The sequence below is a fragment of the Paramormyrops kingsleyae genome, chromosome 3 (assembly GCF_048594095.1).
Source record: "Paramormyrops kingsleyae isolate MSU_618 chromosome 3, PKINGS_0.4, whole genome shotgun sequence".
Lineage (NCBI taxonomy): Eukaryota > Metazoa > Chordata > Actinopteri > Osteoglossiformes > Mormyridae > Paramormyrops > Paramormyrops kingsleyae.
The window spans coordinates 12,198,433-12,217,779 of record NC_132799.1 but is presented as its reverse complement, the minus strand read 5'-3'; the positions used below and the strand labels follow the sequence as shown (position 1 = coordinate 12,217,779).

The window sequence follows — 19,347 nt, the reverse complement described above, 5'->3', positions numbered from 1 at the left end:
GGACAAGGAGTTCCGTTGTAGGATGTGCATAAAAATCTAAAGCCTGTTTGACAGCCCTACATGTCTGTTCAGCACTGAGAATTGTGGGTAGTGCCTCACTGAATTTTTTTTTTTTTTCTTTTAACTTTCCACATGCTCTTGGTTTGTGGTTTTCCCACACTAATCCCATCCTTATAGAAAATGGAAAGTTAAAGCATGGAAGTACAGTGCCCCCCTCCAGTTTGCTGGCTGACTGTCAATGTACTTCAATTTGATCTGAACGTCATGCTGACATCCATTGTAATGATTGTAACATGTTCACTGAGACATATAGCGATGCTCACTTTCAAACGGAATTTCCCGGGACTTGTCAGGATTGGAAAACCAGGCACTCGATGGAGAAACTGGAGGAAGAGAGAGCGAAGAAATGAATTATGAATTGCGTGTGCATGCAAGCTGCTTGCCTGTCAGTGCGTCTCACCTCAGCTTTGTGTTATCTAGTCCTCTAAGAGAGCATATCTGGTCGTCTTTATCTGTTAAAAGAAGCACCCAGCTGTCACTTTATTTAATAAAATAAATATAACAGTAGCTGAGCATTTCATTTCTGTATCATCATACTGTGAAAGTGTTTAAATCCTGATAACTCGCTCTTACAACTTGTCACTTCTGTTTCTCGCATTAAAAGTTTATATATAGATGTCTATGCAAGTTGTAAATCAAGATTACTACTCTGCTGTTAGTTTTTAATGTGCCAGGAATTGTGTAGAAAGAGGACTCCTCTTGCACCAATAAGAAAATGGGTAATGGGTGGTAAATGTTTACCCAGATTGTGAAAGTAAAGGAAATTATTTCCTTTAATGCCTTCAAATCTTTAAAATTTGAGCCTCCCTTATTAACATCAAATGTGTGTGATTAATATGGTTGTCTTCATTTTAGCAGTGATATATATGAAACATAGTGTGTGTGTATATATAATAAAAGACATAAATTCTAGGGAAATTACCAGCCTTCATTGGAGCTGTGTGACCTGGTTAAAGTCATTCTCAAGCTCTGTTGAATTTTGTTGCCAAGCTAAACAGTCAGTTCTTCAAATTTGGGATGTCAGAATGGTGGCCCTTTCGCGCATGTTTGCGTTGCTAATGAAAGACAGAATTTGTGTTTTGGGTTTAGGCCATGTGACTCTTGTCCTGTCCAACCCCAAGCAAATATGACAGAATCCTGGATGGTTCAGCTGGCCTCCCTTTGTGGGGGGGTGGGGGGTGCTCACTTAAACAGAGAGGGCCCTGGAGGGACACAGATGTAAACAGCTCGAATGAAAAAAAACACACCTGAACTGTCCTCTTAGTAACCAGCAGTGAACATCACATGAACACATTGGAGCCTGTATTTGTGAGAGATGAACTTGTCTCTTGTCCTCTCCCACACTGCTTTATTCCTTCCTTGTTTGTGTACAAAAGCCAAGTTCAGTTAAGTTTGTCTGTTTTGGTACAATACCAGGAAATTCTTTCAGTGGTCATGTGACTTTCCCTCCACCCTCCCTTGGGTGTCCATACTAAGATGCATACATAGATTGTTCATAAACAATAGGAATTCTGCTTCTTGCTGAGGTTGCTTGCTTTTGTTAGCTTTTGATATGTTTCTGTAATAACCAGTTAAGATTCTGTAATTTGTTTTTTAAAAAACCTCTTTTATAAAAGTATAAATTGTATCTATTGCTAATGTATCCTTGATGTGTGTTTACAGGGCGCATGAGTCTTAATTTTCACCACCCGGGAGCAGATCATATAATGGCACTCAATAGTGAGTATTGCATACTTGTTTACTGTTCCCTTTTTGACTGTATATATACTGCATCTCAACATTTTATACCATTTTAAACCAATTTATATTATTAGCCTAATGGTAGGGTGTTTATTGATTTTATTCTAAAGGGAAAGGTGAAATCAAGGTGTTTTTATTCTGCGTAGTTCAGAATGTACTGGTATATTGAATTAACACATACACAGGTCAGCCATAACATTAAAACCACTGACAGATGAGGTGAATAACGTTCTTGTTACTTTGACACCTGTCAAGGGTGCCATCATATATTGGGGAAGTGGACAGTCAGTTCTTGAAGTTGATGTTTTGGAAACAAGAAAAATGGGTAATAGGAAGGATTTGAGCGACTCTGACAAGGGCCAAATTGTGATGGCTAGACGACTGGGTCAGAGCATCTCTAAAATGGTGTGTTCCCAGTATTCAATGGTCAGTATCTACAAAAGTGGTCCAAGGAAGGACAACCGGTGTACTGGTGATGGGTTCATGGGTGCCAAAGACTCAGTGATGTGCATGGGGAGCAAAGGCCAGCCTGTCTGGCCCGATCTCACAGGAGAGCTGCTAAAGCACAGATCTCTGAACAAACTAATGCTGGCTGTGATGGAAAGATGTCACAGCACACAGTGCATCGCAGCTTGATGCGTATGGAGCTGCGTAGCTCAAACTGGTACGAGTGCCCATGCTGACCCCTGTCCACCACCAAAAGCTCTTAAAATGGGTATGTGAGTGACAGAACTGGGCCATGCAGCAATGGAAGATGGAGGTCTGTTTTGAGTCACTTAGTCTGTTGCATCATTTGGATGGCTGCGCGTGTGTGCGTCATTTACCTCGGGGAAAAGATGGCACATGGATGCAATATGGGAAGAAGTCAAGCCGACAGAGGCAGTGTAATACTCTGCTAGGAAACCTTAGGTTCTGACATTCATGCAGATGTTATTTTGACACATGCCACCTACTTGAACATTGTTGCAGAACAATTACCCCCCTTCAGGGCAATGGTATTCCATGCCAGCAGTGATCTTTCAGCAGAGTAATATGCCCTGCCACACTGCAAAAATTGTTCAGGAATGGTTTGTGGAACATGGAGAAGATTTCAGGGTGTTGACCTGACCTTCAAAGTTCCCAGATCTCAACCTGATCGAGCATCTGTGAGATGTGCTGGACAAACAAGTCTGATCCAAGGAGGCTCCACCTCGCAACTTACAGGATTTAAAGGATCTGCTGCTAACGTCTTGGTGCCAGATACCACAGGACACCTTGTCTTGTGGTGTCCGTGCCTCAACTGATCAGAGCTGTTTTGGCGACATGAGGGGGACTTACACAATATTAGGCAGGTGGTTTTAATGTTATGGCTCATTGGTGTATAGTTGAATATTCTCAAGGCAGTTAAGCTGCATGTATGCTGGGGTATGAAACCCATTGACCCTTCCTCAGCTAAACCAGAAACTGAAACATGTAATTACTAATTCAGGTCCTGAAACCCTAAATATTTAACTGCTTTCAAGACGGAACAAGAGATCAGTAGAGGGTCCGGTGCCCCTGAAACTACTCTAGTTTTGCTGCCTCTCAGAGCCAGCAAGATGGTGGTGTGTGAATTCTGTGAGAGTTCAAAACATTAACTTAATCCGTTTGTTGGACTAAGTAGCTTTGACACAGGAAAGGCCCATCCAGCTCGGGCTGAAAACGAACAATTCCCTGTGACACTGTTACAAGAGTAAAAGGATACATTCACCCCTTTCTTGTGGGCTGGGTTTGCCTTGTGAACCGACTTAGAAGATGACCTGCTGATAATATTTGCTTGGGAGGAGGATGGATAGGTTGGATAAAGGTGACGGAATACTGTTACATTTGACACAATTATTTCATTCTGTTAAGAATCTCACAAAGGTCTATCATCTGAAATGTCCACATTTTGGAGACGTTTCCTCCATCCGTGCCGGAATTTTCCTCAGAACTGTAATTTGCGGTGAGGAAAAGGTCATATGAGCTGAATCGCAGCCAGACCTGGGAGGACCGATCCCAGTCTGCATGGCGACCACTAAAACCCCAGCAAAGGCCGCCCGAGGTCGGGAAGTCTCAGTCTGCATCGCACTCGTCTGCCGGGCTGCTCTCTCTCAGGAAGTGGTATCTGGGTCAGAAACGTGAGTGGGCTTAAAATTTCCTCTTTGGTGGCAAAGTCTGTGGTGCTGGCAGAGAGAGACATTCTTCTGACTATTTGACCACCCCTCCCCTCCAGAGCTCCTCTTCCTGTCATATTGGTTTCTCCAAGGATGTCATTCACTTTAATTGGTGCGTCTTCTGTGCCACACTAATTATTAGGCGCACAATAAAAGTGGACACGAGCAATCTAGGATGATTTTATGTCCTAAAGTTGGATTTGTGTGTTGGTTTGGTGGTTCCTTTAGTACCATGGGGGGTAAAAGCTCTACATCTCTCTCCAATCTGAGTATGTAATAGAGGATAGTGATCTTTCACAGGGAACCCAACACTTTGGGTAGCTAAATAAATTTGAATTCCCCGCACCCTTTCCCCCTGATGCATTGCATTTTATGCAGTAACAAGAAAGAATGGTCCTTAATTAATACCAAGGTGCTCCTGTTATTGAAGGGCCTGTCATCACTCTCCTTGCCGCATCGATTAATAAAGGAGCAATCCTTAAACATGACAGGTGCTAAGTGAATATCGTTCTCACAGCAAGAACTAAATATTGGCTCCGTTTTCACATCAGCTGGATACATATTCCCTGATACTGTGGGAAGCCTTACATCGCCGATGCAGTAGCATTTGAAGTTTGTAGTTTTATACATTCACATTTTGCGAGGATGAAAATGAAACTTGCAAGGAGCTGCGCATTCATGCAGTCTTCTGCAGATGTGTTTGAAATGCTGTGACACTTGTTTTTCCTTTAGAATTTGTACCAGATTGAATACTTGAAAGGCTTTATGTGATTCAGTTCTGTTGAGTGAGGGTATCCATTTATATGCGCGAGTTGCGCTGTTAAACACCCACGGGGAAATTGCCTTATTTTATCTCTGCAGGTGCAGAAGTACGAATCATGGTTGGTTCTTTTAACTGGGTCCAGTAGCTCTAATTGAATGCAGTGCAAAGTAGATATAAAAAATCTTATTCATTTAGCTAAACTTGTTTGGTATAACTCCTGTGCTATGAGATGGTATTTTCAAGAAGAGCTTAGGGATGTTTCTGGGATTTAGATAAAGAAATGATATCTTTGGTTTTAGCTCTTGAACTTGGATATGGTGAGTCTAATGCTGTTGGCCCCTTGTAACATCTATGACACTCTTGTCTGTGAGGTGAGCAAGTGTCAAAGTGGTGTTCTTAGAACATGAATATTTTTGTGTTTTAGAAACTTATTAGATGAAATCCTGATGCTTTTGCCTAAACCCTTGACTAATACAGTTGGCTTGGACTGCGGTCGTTCATTTGTACGGGGAAGCATCATAGGCCTGACTAACATGTCTAAATTGCGATGGTCTCCAGTGTGTTTTCACACGAGCAGCACTAAGGCTGATCGGCATTCTTCGCCTGGTTGCTAGGCATTCTGCTCTGTTCCCCATGACCTCTAACAGACGTGTCTGCCCTTCCACATCGAAGGACAAGATCCACAGGAGCTCTTTGAATTAAAAGAAGACTAGTGGCCAAAAACGATCCATCTCTCAAGTTGAAGACCATCACAATGGGTTCCTTTGCAATAGATTTGCTAAATACTGAAAATGTTACATTGAGTTATTGTTGCTCAGTTGGCAAGGGATTAAGGGAGTGTTACTAAGTTCTTTACTATTTTGAACGTCTCATTTTGTGTAGAACAGGAGTAGGCGACCCTGATCCTGGAGTGCTGGTATCCAGCAGGTTTTTCCATCCTGCTTAGTCTCTGATGAACCACACTTGATCTCAGGCAGATAGGAACTCATCTGGTAGGATAGAAAACCTGCTGGATTCCAGCACTGCAGGATCTGAGTTGCCTACCCCTGGTATAAAGTGTGACTGGTTTTTCCAAGAATTAAGCTGTAGGCTTCCCTAGTAAACACGGCTGTTAGTTTGGCCTTTGTCAGCAGTACTGGTCCAAGCTGATGTGACTCCCTAGGCGAGTATCTCCACTGCCCCCCCCCCCCACCCAGTCCAACGCAGAGTGAAATTAGCTGAGAAGTCGGTGCCCCTTCAGAATTTGGCATGAATGAACAATGTGTGTGTGTAGTAGGTGCTGTGTGTGTGTGTGTGTGTGTGTGTGTGTGTGTGTGTGTGTGTGTGTGTGTGTGTGTGTGTGTGTGTGTGTGTGTGTGTGTGTGTGTGTGTGTGTGTGTGTGTGTGTGTGTGTGTGTGTGTGTGTGTGTGTGTGTGTGTGTGTGTGTGTGTGTGTAGTAGGTGCACTGTGTCCTTGGTGGCTCATTTTGATAAACCTGGCCATTTCTTCACAGTGGTTTCATGCTGCCATGGCCATTGACAGATAGAGAAGTACTTCTTTGATTAAGACCCCCAAATATGTTCATTTTTATTATTCCCATTGTGAAAGAATATTCTGTGCAAATTTCTTCTGCCCTTTCCTAGCAAAGGGCTTGTCATCAGATAATTTAGAAATATATGTTGATCATTTTGTAATGAATACCCAGAGCTCACTTTTCCTCCTAAACACTTCACCATCTGCTCACTACTTCTCCTTTTCAGTTTGTTCCTTCAAAGGTGGTTACCTGTATCCAATTTTAAAATGTGTCTGGAGTAACAAAATTGGGCTTGCTTTTTTCTGAAAATTTTCACAGTTCTGCCTAGCTGTGATGTTTCTCCAGTTCTGACCTGTAGTTATTGGAATAAATATTGATGACATTACAGATATCAAAATATTGTTTTCTTCATGTTTGGCAGACTGAAGACCTAACGAGCTAAGCATATGTTTACATCCTGTCAGTGCTTAATCCCATGTTTACTGAATGGGTTGGCATTTTAATGTTGGGCCCGTCAATGTATGCATATATGTATGTATGTTTTTAACATTATCTGAGAAAGTGCCATAATGCTGAGGCTTTTTGTGCTGTCCTGAATACCTGATTCCCTGCTTTTTAAGATGCCTGCACTCCAAGGATCTTTTCTTCTGGTGGGGGAAAAACAAACAAAACATTTTCCCCTTGGCCTGCTGTTTGAACACATTTCACTGTTACTTTGCATCTGTGTGAGCTCGACCGGTCAGCTTCCTTGTCCGTGAAACCCATGGGTCTCTCTCTTTCTCTCGCTCTCTCTTTCTCTCCCCCTCTCTCTGTTCGCAAGCAGCCAGGAGCTATGGGCGCAGAAGAGGTAAAGTGTGGCTTTCATTCTCTGTGTTTCTGCTTGTGGCAGTGGTGGGTGGCTGTGTGGGGGAGCAGCACAATGAGGAGCTCTTTGTGAGACTTGCCAATCTTTGGATGTGAGGGTTTCTCCTGTGATCCTAGATTGTGGTTGGATTTCCCTGTTTCTGATTTGGATCGTGGCTTCTAATTTTTACGCTTTGGAAGAAAGTACATTAAGAAGTGCGGCACCTGACTGGTGGCATGTGCTGCTTGTGGAACCCAGCTTGCATTTTTCCCGTCGGTACGCTTTTCTTAAATCGGTGTGTTGCCAGCGAGAGGGATGCCTTTAGGAGTTTTGCACAAACAGTAACTCCAAGGACATAAAGGGGTGACCTTGTAATAACAGATAAGTGGAAACTGGTCAGCAGTATTAAGTATCGCTTCCCTAACAAGCACTGAACGCTGCTTTGAGTCCTTATTTTGCAGTGCGGAATGATAGGAACTGAAGGTAAGGCATCACACTCAAAGCCCCATGTTGTCTATTGGGCGCAGTCACCGGGCATATGCAGGCGCAGTCACCGGGCATATGCAGGCGCAGTCACCGGGCATATGCAGGCGCAGTCACCGGGCATATGCAGGCGCAGTCACCGGGCATATGCAGGCGCAGTCACCGGGCATATGCAGGCGCAGTCTCCAGCTCACACGTCCTGGAGCCGTAATTTTTCTTGGAGGAAAAACAGCATCATTCCTGTGCTAGTTTGCTTTTTTTTTTTTTTTTTTTTTTTTAATTAAAACTTTTTAAAAGCCCATTAACTCTGTAAATATACCCCTCGGGTGATTCCTATGGCGAGACGCTTTTTGCTGATTTGGAGCATTAAACTAATTGGACTAAGGACAGTGATGTCTGGTAAAAGCAGTCAGTCATTCTCTGCGGCACCCTCACAGCGTTTGTGGCATTATGGGAACACGGCTAGGCCCCGATTTAGCAACGGCACAGCAGTGCTTTGAGAATGTGCTGAGGTGGCCGGGTGCATGGAGTGAACTGAGGTGGAGTAAATTTCCATGATTATCTGGGTGAACACTGCAAGTGTTGTCTTCTGGGCCGGCCAGTAGGAAGTCTCTGAATATAGTGAAACAGGAATCATCAGAGTTTGAATTTGATCTTAATTAAATATTAACATAACCATTTTTTTTCCGATTCAGTCACTTGATTATTTCTGTTTGTCTGTACAATGACATCTTCATCATGTGTATGTGTGTATCACTGTGCCCATGCCCAGAAGATTGTGGGATCAAATCCCATGGCCAGCAGCATAATCATATCACCCCTGGGCCTTTGAGATGGTGAATGCTCTTTAACCTCAAGCTTACCTCACTTGTATGTCATTTTGGACAAAAGCGTCTGCTGCATAAATGTAAATAAACCATGTAGGACACCTAAGTAGTGGATGTCTATAGTCATTTCTACTGTCTAAATAAAGTACCATCCAAACACCAACTCCAGAAGAAAACAGGCATTTACTCTCTAATTTAAGCATCATGTAATGGGCCTGATGTTTATTCCAGTGTCAAAATGATTACTTTTTAAAATAATTTTCCTCCAGCCCTTGGGTGTTGGGTTGTAGCTCAGGAGTAAAACAGCCTATTTTACCTCTTTTTTTTGAGGCACCTTCAGAGTTGTACAAAACTGATCTATCTGCAGGATTCCTTGAGTTTGTGGGAGGAACTGTGAAGACTTTTATGACCATCTTTCATACACTCACACAATACCACCTTAAGAGCTGTAATATAAATGTGTGTGTTTTGGGTTTGTGTTCAGGTCTATATTATGGAATGAGTGCTTAAACCCTTAGGGGAGGAAATGAGAAAAGGATGTTTTTTAAAATGTAGCAGCACTGGCTGTTTGTAGGAAGGAAACCTTAAGCGTTTTCAAATTTTCTGGCAGCGTTAATGTTGTCAAATTCTCCTCAGTCGTGCATTCTGCCCCTCTTACGTAGCATACTTGCTCTTAGCATCATTTATTAAGAAGTCTTGTGCGCAGCCGATCGAACATCCCAGGGTCCCCATTCAATCCCTTGAATTCGACACGTTTGAAAAATGACTACAGGCAGAATCCATTTTGCATTTGCACATGTAAATTGATGTGCAAATTTTGGAGTTTGGACTTTATATTTCAAGGGAGACTGTATCCGTTTTTAAATGCTTCAGTTCAGCTCTGTTAGTAAAACCAGGAAAACCAACTATGATTATTAAGTATTCTTCCCCTTTCTTGGATTGTCCCTTTTCAAATGAACATTTAAGCGTACATATTTTCCCCTCGATAGGAGGCATAATCCTTGATTTTGTTCACCCCCTTCTCTATAGTGTTGGTGGTTTTCCTGGTTACAGGAGTGCAGCACCTTGTTCACACCTTTCTTTTAGATCCCTTTTCTGTAATGGAATCACTGTATGAAAAGGCTAAGCTCCTTACACTGGTGCTGCTGTGTGCTTACAGGGATACAATGGGGCCCAGTCACAGTTCAGCAAGCCCCTAATGTGGGGCTGCCTTCGACCCCGGGTGTAACCTCTACCTCTCTTTGCGTGGCTAATATGTGCTATGTGACCCCGCCCCTGTAGACTGCTTCTCAGCCATGCTAGCGATGGGGTCCACAAAAACCACTCTTTGACACCACATGATTATTTCCCATGGGCATGAAGTCCTGTACAGTGTAGAGATCAAATACTTTTAATAAAAAAGCGATAGGAACCATGTGTTCTTGGTTATATCTGTTTTCTTTCCCAGCTGAGTCTCATCCGCAGATGCTCCTGGATCAGATAGGTTAGGGCTGGAGGGGGAGGAATGTGGAGAATGTTTGGAAAATTAGCTTTCTGTGCGTCTGTCCGTAAATGATTGTGGTTATTGTCCTGTGCAAAGAACTTTACGGCCATGTTTGTTAGCATGTTTGTTTAGCCATTTAACATGATGTCTCTGCCTTTTTCACTAACCCTTTTCCTCAATCTTCCCCTTTTTCTTCTTTCTGACTCCCCCCCCCCCCCCCCCCCACCCTTCTTTTCTCCTCTCCTCTATTTGATCATCTTTCTTCCTTGTCTTTCTCTCCTTCCTTTCCTCCGTCCAGGCCGTTCTTCCCTCTTCCCCTTTGAAGATGGCTTCTTGGACGAAGGACACGGTGACCAGTCGCTGACTCCTGGCATGGGCTCTCCCACACGCTGCCAGAATGGCGAGAGGATTGAACGTTACTCCAGGAAGGTCTTTGTCGGTGGCCTGCCTCCTGATATCGATGAAGGTCTCCTTGTTTGTTTTTTTTTTCTTCCTTTCTTGCTTGTCTGACAGCCAGGGTCATTGGATGTGATCTATTTATTCATATTTAGGATAGTAAATCGCCTCATCTAGTGCTTCAGGTTTATTTCATATATTCAAATAATAATAATCCTAAAATGTCCCATCCTTAGTTATATTTAGGCTCTTCAAGACCAATTTCAGATCAATTGTTCAAAAATCTGGTGCCCGCCCTATTGCAGAATTGCTTTTCTTTTGACGATAACTGCTGCTTCTTTCTCAGGTCACAGAAAAACAGTTAAGTGCCTAGTCTGTGTACCAGTGCTGGGCCTTGGATTGTTAGCACTAGACAAATGATACTGTTTCCTCACACCATTTCAGAATGACTGTGCTACGGGCTAGATGGCTGTACCTTCTGGAATGGGGGCTATTTTCCTTGAAGCTTACACTTAAAAAATAATATAAAAAATTCTTTACAGGTTTAATCACATCCCCTGAAATCTTAGTCTCTGGTTCTAAGTCTAAGGTTCTAAGTAAACTAACAATCTCATAAACGACAGGCTAAATATATCAAGGCCTTCATATTTCAAACTGCAGTTATAGTCTTAGAATGGTAACTAGGGAAAATAATACTTGATCTGTTTAGCCAAATAGCTCATGGCTTGGTGTGAGTACTTGTTAGAGCTTTTGTTGTCTAATGTGAAATACAAAATAATACGGTCAGTTAGAGAGTGGTCGGTTAATGAGGTCTGGTTTAAAAAGTTCATTTTTTTTTTTTACTTAATGAAATATAATTATGATTTTTGTGTATCCAGAGTTTTGTAGTTGCCGTTTTAGTCTGCGGTGGAAAGTCTATTATACACTACTGCCAAAACAGTTTTTCTGTCTTAGCCACTCTTAGCAGCACAGTGACTTGGACATCCTAAATTAAAGAGGAATATGATAACCTAATTCAGAAGAAATGTTTTATGTAATTAAGTAAAGTTAATACTACATTAGTGTGTGGCTTCAAAAATCTGTTGCTTTTGTAGTTAACGCCATGCATTCATTGTCCTGTTGGTATGCAGAAGCGTTTCTGATTGAGGAATCTGCACTCATTCGCTAAATAAAACGAGTAATAATAGTTCTTGACCATGACGGTTGCCCTTAGCAGGATTGCGCAGACAATGACCTCATCGTTTTTAAGTGGATAAAGTGGACCTTGTACTATTTTCTGTCTCTGCAGATGAAATCACCAACAGTTTCCGGCGCTACGGGCATCTTGTGGTGGACTGGCCACATAAAGCTGAAAGCAAGTCCTACTTCCCACCCAAAGGTAATTACCTGCTGGAAAAATGAGGCCTTTCAGTGTTCATCCAGCTGTTTATGCAGCACACTGCACAAACACGCACTGGCCTAGACCAGGCTGTGTTGACAACACATTGCGCTTTTTCTCTACATACCTGCATGCGTGCATGTGTGTGTGCATGCACCAGCAGAATGGCGCATTTTATTTATATCCTAAGTGGATATATGGCTGCATAATGCCATACATGTATTTACCCATCCGTGTGAAGGATTTAGTCATGGCTGCTGCCATGGCAACCTGTTTGTTCAGGATGTACAAAAATGCATCGCATTTTATGCTTTATCAAGTGTTTTCTGATGATAATGTTTCTGGTGAATAAGCTACCGTCGACCACAAATAGCGAAAGAAGGATGGTTCATCTCTAACAAGGAGTGTTTTTAAAGATATTTGATTGTCTGCACACCTCAGCGTTTCCCTACCAGCACCCTCAAGATAAACGCATGTATTAATATGCAAACCACTGCTGTTATTCTTTTGATATTTTGATTTATTTTTATATTTTCAATTTTCATTTGAAAACCAGTTTAGCTTTACTTAGTTTTCAGTGTAGTTTTTTACTTTTTTATTTTAAAGCTAAATTTCCATTTAGTTTTATATTTTGTTATCATTTCAAGTCATTTTTAAGAGAGACTGACAGTTGTAGAGCTGTTGTATGTGTCCTCTCTTTAGAGAATTCTGCATGAATATACAGACACATTAAGTAGTAATGTACTCAAACAAATCGTGTTTCAGGCATTAATGGTAAAGATAAACAAATCTTTACTTTAGCCAAAGCATATTTAAAAATGGTAAAGGGAAAGTGCTTTTTAAGGTTTATTGGAAGCTGTATTATAAAGTTTGATTTCAGTTTTCGAAAATGTATTCTTTTAGTTTTTGTTGTCAGTAACGATAATAACCTGGTGCAAACAAGCCAGTCTGCCTGCTGAATTTGTGCCACGCTGCCCTGCAGCCCCTTCCATGAAACTTCAGACCCCCCCAGGCCTGTGTCGGGGGCTCTTCATCTTAGACAGGTGAACCCAGTTGCTGGCCTTTCCAGGTACTTGTGCCGTTTCATTTTTCCCTCAAAACGGCAGCACAGTTCGCCATAATAAAGCAACTATTAAAACTGGCACTGGGAAATAGCTGGGATTCTTCTAGCAGATGGTAATATGCTGCATCTGGCTAAGAGTGAAACTTGGCCAGTTCCTTGTCTTTTTTTTTTGTTATTTATTTGACACTCCCAAGAAAACTATGGCACCCTTTTACAAGTGACTAGTGTGGTTACCCACAAATCTATAGAGAGGACACCCAACGCACTGTATGTAATTTGGTTTACTAGCTTGGCACAGGAGAAGCTACAATATGCTGTAATTCAGTGCACGTAGCACTGTAGCAGTACTGCTACCAAATGTGTCTTAATTGGGCCCTTTCTCTCATTTTGGAAATAATGCAATTCTCAGATTTGCAACATTTAGTTTTGTATGAGGTCACTTGGTGTGAATGCTTTTGTGTTGATTTATGTCTTTTGGTACTGGGTGTGCATTCGTCAAGGTGCATGTTTTGCTAACCTTTTTGAGGATATATTTAGTGAATCCAGAGAAATACACCATACACGAAGGTAAGCTGTAGGTGTCCATGTGAGGGTCTCAGAGGTTTGGTCCAGCTATCCCATACATCATCCCTAAGACGGCAGGCTGGGCTGGGCCCCCTGTGCATGTGCTTGCATGCCTGTGTATCCCCAGCCCAGGGATCTGCCTTTACTCCAAGCCACGACTTGCACCGACCGGCTGCTCGCTGGAGAAACGCGCTCCAAGTTGCTTGTGTGTTCCTGGCTAATTTGCTGGAGCTAAGGCACCGAATGTTCCTAGTTATTTCTGTCCCTCGGAGGAGGGCCCAGCGGGACTCTGTGTGGGTGCTGTAGATGGCATGGGGGCCAAGTCCCAGCCCAGGCCCTCTTTAGACTAGGATCATCTTCTGGGCACACCGCCTCATGCAATCAGCTAGCTCCCCCCCCCCCCAAACATTTTGGTCCACTATGGGGCTACCTGCCCCAATTCAGCTCCATGACACACATTAAGAGCAAGCAGCTGTATGGAACAGGAACTATTTAAAAGTTTTCCACTCTGTAATTGAATTTGGGAGTAACACGTAAGTAGATGTTTTATTGCAGGATTTGTTTAGAGACTGGGTGGTTGTTTTGGGAAAGGGGAGGTGATATCTTCCTGCGTTTATAAATGAATGTTCCGTGTATATGTACAATTTAGTTTTTAATATTATGGTAGCTAAAATCACCAATATTACAACCAAACCCTAGGCTCATCCATGAGGTGAAATATAGATAGAATGTCATATAGTGGTTTTAGGACTTCAGCTGCAGTGTAATAGGTTGCAGACTAGTCTTTCAATATTATAGTAAGGGATGTTAAGAAATTTAATTTGTTGATCTATTACTTACAGGTTAAACCTTAACCATTTGTTTTCTTTAGGTTGTGAAGGTTGCTGTTACGTTCTTGACAGTATATTCTAGCAATTGAGGAATGCAAATGTTTTTTCAAAATATTTTTGTTGTGTTCATAAATCTGTGTCAGTAACCTGGTAAGGTTAGGGGGTGGGTAACAGCATATAGCTGTTTTTTTTCCCTCCTTTCCCCCCTTTTCCCCATATGGTGAGTCTGGACAGTTGTGATGATACAACCTGATCCAGGAAAAATGACCAGTAACCTGTTCAGGCCCTGAAAACTGGCCAAAAGCGTGGCATTAAAGCATGCTGCTAATTCTGTTCTGAGCTTTGTGTCTGATCTATTTCAGCTGGAAGCTCGTTCTTGACCTCCAAAATTCGCAACCCCAGTGAAGACATTTCATCTGTTTTTAGCATTGTTACTGTGTCTATATATTGTTACAGAACATTACAGCCTCATTAAACTACATTAATTTGAAGGAATACCGGATACCCTCAAAGCTAAGTTGGACTGTAACAAGCACCAAGACTGTCCTGACTTGTTGCAGTTTGGTTGCAAGTTCTTGTTTTTCTGTCAAGTGTGCTGGTATTTCATTTGTGTTACCAAAGTTTTGTGTGTGTGTGTGTACACTTTTTCAACTCTTGACTCCCCACTAAAGTCTGCGTTGTGTGATGTTGACCTGATGGCTCACAGATGACGCGATCTGAATATGAAGCGACATTGAAAAGTTAAATTCTGATATGAGAAGAGCTGCAAGTTAATGTCATCTGCTGTCTGGGTTGAAATGAGTTTGAATGAGATTGTAATAACTCAAAGGCAAGCTTATATTATTCAGTTATTGGAAAAAGGAAGTCAATTTTTATCTGCGTGTGCAATTTGTGCCTTTATGTCGTGGTTGGACGTGTGGCTGCTGACTATGCATTATTAACAACTACATCCTGCAGTCTAGATGAAGTAGTAGCAGGTACCAGTAATTTTTTAAACAAATGTGTTTTGGTTCTCAGTTACCTGATTTGATGCATCACTGCGCTGGTCTCTCTTTGTACCTGTGGGCTGTTCAGCTTCATGAAAGAATGCTATATTCCCAATGCCCACACACAAATGCCAACATATTAGCCATAGGCACTGTGCTAAATCTTTTATTGACTACGGTTATTGGATTTTGGACACTTGAAGCCTTGAGGTGCAGCTGTGCTGACGGTTTATGTGTATCTGGACATCGTGGGTGTTAAACTTAGCAGTGTACGTAGCCCTTCCATTGACGTTTACCTTTGGGTTGCCCATGAAAAGGAGTTTTAGACGTCCTAAACACAAACTAGCTGTGAAAAGTAATTCTTGTGGCCCGATGCACAATGAGCACCACTACTTTATTAAATAGGCAGTCTGTAAGCAGGTGTCCAAGGTTGTAATTATATTTGTGCGTAGTGACTTGGCAAGGTTGGCGAACATTGCACTGGATAGTAGAAATTTGGTCTAGACCATAATATTGCATCCTGCCTGTTCCCGGGATAGGCTCCGGTCCCCACTGCGACCCCAGCTGGGATTAAGCGATTACGGTGATGGATGGATAATATTGTATAAACAAATTATGTAAATATGTGAGTATATGGATTATGCTTATTTGGAATCCAGTCTGCTTAAAAACCATGAATTGTTTCACTTGAAACGTGTGAATGTAACTCTGGGAGAGAATCCTATCACAAATCATCAAACCAGGCATAGCTTGGAGAAGCAGAGTATTTCCTAACTAAGAGATGAGGATGAGATAGCTTTAAGTCATTAGAAACCGGAACTATTAGTATCAGGACAGACACAGACCTGTTAGAGATGATAGCATTATGTGAGACTAGACTACAAGATTTTCATTTTAAACCAAAATTGCAAAGGTTTGTGACTGATTTTACATTAATTTCCGGTTCTTAACTGTAACCGTTTCATCGGGTGATTGATTTCTAACAATAGGCTGTCAATGATACCCTATATGATGTTATAAAATTATTTTTTATCTTGAATAAACATACATGGTCTAGTAATTCTAGTAACATTTTATAAAGGCTTAAGAATTTTGATTTTGAATACATGGTTTATATTTCTTGAATCTGAGCGCCATTTATTGTAATCCAAGTGATTTTAGGTGCCAGGTATGTCTAGATAGTTGCAAAGCTTTGGGGGGAAAAAATCTCCCTTAAATGTCAGAAACTACCCTGCCTAAGTATATTTTACCTAGTTTTCCCTCAGAAGTGACCTGCTGATGTCTGATGCATGACTTTTACTATTGGTACATGTGCTGTTGGCTCACTTGGACTCCACTGATTCTGTGTTGCCAATGCATCTGTTAGTTGTCTTAGTTGACCCCTGGAGTTGGGAGTGCAGGTCTTGGACATCTGTTTTAGGGAAAGATTTAAATCTGAGAGACTGTGGTTTTTGGTTTGTTATATATTAGGGGGTCTTTGCTCTCCATAGCTGATTTGTGACAAGAGCAGCACACACTATTGTATAATAATCAGGGACAATGGCGTGAATATTGATTTTAGAGACCTTGAATAGAAAGCATCAAAACAAACAGCACATTCACTGGCTCACAGCTCAAGCTTCTCACCAATACACTCAGACTCCATATCCTTTGTACTCCAGTATCTCGTCATCGTCATTCAATCCCATTGTTATTCTATGATTTAAGATGATTCTTTATTCTCCCGGCATAATAGGGAACTGAATACTTGCCAACTCATTGGTATAGTTAATGCATTGAATGGGGAGTGTGAGGTTATCATGCTGCTCTGGGTGTTTGTATCATACAGTGACATACTTTTGTAATTGGCTTTCAACGGGTTGTTTCCCAACTACTGCAGACTGGTGCGACAGGAGCCTGAAAACTCACATAGCGGACACGTTGCTTTTCTGTGTTCCTATCCCCCACACTTCTGTTACAGTTATGAATAGCCGGCAAATATGACCAACTGGAGCTGCTGTAGCAACGGTGCTGTATACCTTTCCAGTGCTACAGCACTGGACAGTTCTCACTTTTACAATGGGGTTGACAAGAATGTTGGGAGTTCAGCTTTTTTCCCCCATAAATGTGTAGGTGTTAGATCACAATATATTGGCATAATTACCGGAAGAATGAAAAAAAAGCATCATCGTTAGTCTACGATTTGAAATTGATTTTACCTGGGACATGAACAGATGGGACCTAATGAAAATGATGCCTGTATGTGTCCTCTGATAGGTTTCCTGTGTAGAACTGGGGAAATTAGCTGGTGCTCAGGCTTTTTATGACCTCATTACAAGTTTGAATCCCTGCTGGGACATTCTGTAGGACTGAGAAGCTTCATATGAAACCCTCAAGGAAGAACCAGGCTTTTTCAATGCATTATATAACATGACAGACATTGGCCAAAACCATGTGAATTCAAAGGAGAGTGAAAAGGTAAAAAGCCACAGAAGAATGGAGCATGAAATGCTTAAGCCTCCTGTCTGCAGTGTTGGATGAAGCACTGGAGAAGGTGCTGATAAGCTGCTGGGAGGGAAGTATGGTCCTTAGGTTGTTACTGTTTCGATGGGTCTTGACCCATGATCCCACCCTTGTTTCTAACAACAGTGCTGATAAAGCATGCTGGTCCTGAGGCTCTCCCACAGCTAACCAACCAAGAAATTGTATGGTTTTCTGATTATTGTGTGGCAAGACTCACTGGTGCAGAAAAGGACTTGCTACAAACACTGTATTCACCCACTGGAGCAGTGGTTTTTAACGTGCCGTTAATTACTTTGGGGAGGTAATTTGCTCCCTTCCAGGGTTAAGGTATTTGCTTATTTAGAAGACAGTGGGCGTAATTACTGTCTTTGCTACCGCAGTGGATAATTGCATGTACATTATAGTGCAGGAGCTTCTGGTAGATTTTCATTATCTCTGTATTCTTGGTTTCGAGACCATGACAGTCTTCTCGTTCATCCTCCAGGCTATGCTTTCTTGCTGTTCCAAGAAGAGACTTCTGTACAGGCCCTCATTGACGCCTGCATCGAGGAAGACGGCAAGCTCTACCTGTGTGTGTCCAGCCCAACTATCAAGGACAAACCGGTGAGTTTTGACCATATTGTCTTCTCATTGTGCTTTTATTTATAGAGAACTTGTCTTGCCTTACATTATTCCCATTATCATGTCTAAACTTTACCTTTATCTTCCCTTTGTTTCCTCTGCCCCTCTGTCTGAGCATCATTTATTAGACAGCACTGCATTCTCTGAGGTCTTTCTAGTGCATCCCAGGCCTAGCAAACAGTTGGAAGGGCCATTAACAAACTCTGTTATTAAGTGTTTAATTAGGTTTTAGTGCCAGTCATAAGTCCCAGTGCAGCCTAGTAACTCTGATTAAAGAGCAACCTCTGCTCTGCCTCTTGTATGTTCCAGTCCTTCTACTGGGCAAACAGTGGTGCAGTTTATGGTACCATTAGGGAACACTCCCTCAGCTCACTGCAGGGAAAGTCAGGAAACATTTTTCAAGTCCAGTGTTTAACCTTAGTCCCTTTTTACGGTTGTGTGTCGTTAAAGCAAGGGGATACATTCTGAGAAATGCATCCTTAGACAATTTCATTGTTATATGAATGTCATAGTGTACTTACACAAACCTTGATGGTATAGCTTACTATACACCTAGGCTACATGGTATAACCTAAATGATAAAAAATTACAGTATAGTAAATGCATAAACTAGCAAGTTTATCGTTATCAAGAATTCTGTACTCTACATGATAGTATATGCTACACTTTTCCACAACTAGCAGTGCAATAAATTTGCTTACACCAACATCACCACAAACACGTGAGTAACGTGTTACGCTCCAATGTTACGATGGCTGTGATATCACTAGGTGACAGGAATTTTAAACTGTTATATTTTTATGGGATCACCCTTCCGTGTCTGGTACATCGTTGACTGATACATCTTTATGAGGTGCATGACTGTGTGTGTGTCTATGTGTAGTATTATAGTATATTATTAAGTGTTACCACAACAAGAGTAACACATTTTTGGATTAGGAAATAAGTGCCATGAAAACCCACTTTCAATTTGTTTTAAATGAAGTTTCATGTTTGTGTACCATATATACACATTTCTAGAAGTTTAAGTAGTTTCTCTTCATCTGTCTGCCTACATGATTAGTTGTTTATTTTTATCTTAATGGCCGTCTTACTGTATAAGTCATCGTTGGCATCATT

General features: G+C 41.7%; 1 protein-coding gene across 15 annotated transcripts in view; it reads left to right on the top strand.

Moving 5' to 3' along the window:
- cpeb3 (cytoplasmic polyadenylation element binding protein 3) overlaps positions 1-19,347 on the top strand; it is a 42,852-nt gene that overhangs the window by 15,485 nt on the left and 8,020 nt on the right. For 9 of the 15 annotated variants that reach the window (XM_023824179.2, XM_023824170.2, XM_072709616.1 and 6 more), the window contains 5 exons: positions 1,723-1,779; positions 7,072-7,098; positions 10,187-10,354; positions 11,573-11,662; positions 18,092-18,210. In XM_023824179.2, the coding sequence (XP_023679947.1) occupies positions 1,723-1,779; positions 7,072-7,098; positions 10,187-10,354; positions 11,573-11,662; positions 18,092-18,210 (461 nt within the window). The remainder of the gene's footprint in view (positions 1-1,722; positions 1,780-7,071; positions 7,099-10,186; positions 10,355-11,572; positions 11,663-18,091; positions 18,211-19,347) is intronic. The other 6 variants (XM_023824180.2, XM_023824171.2, XM_023824181.2 and 3 more) reach the window with 4 other exon arrangements.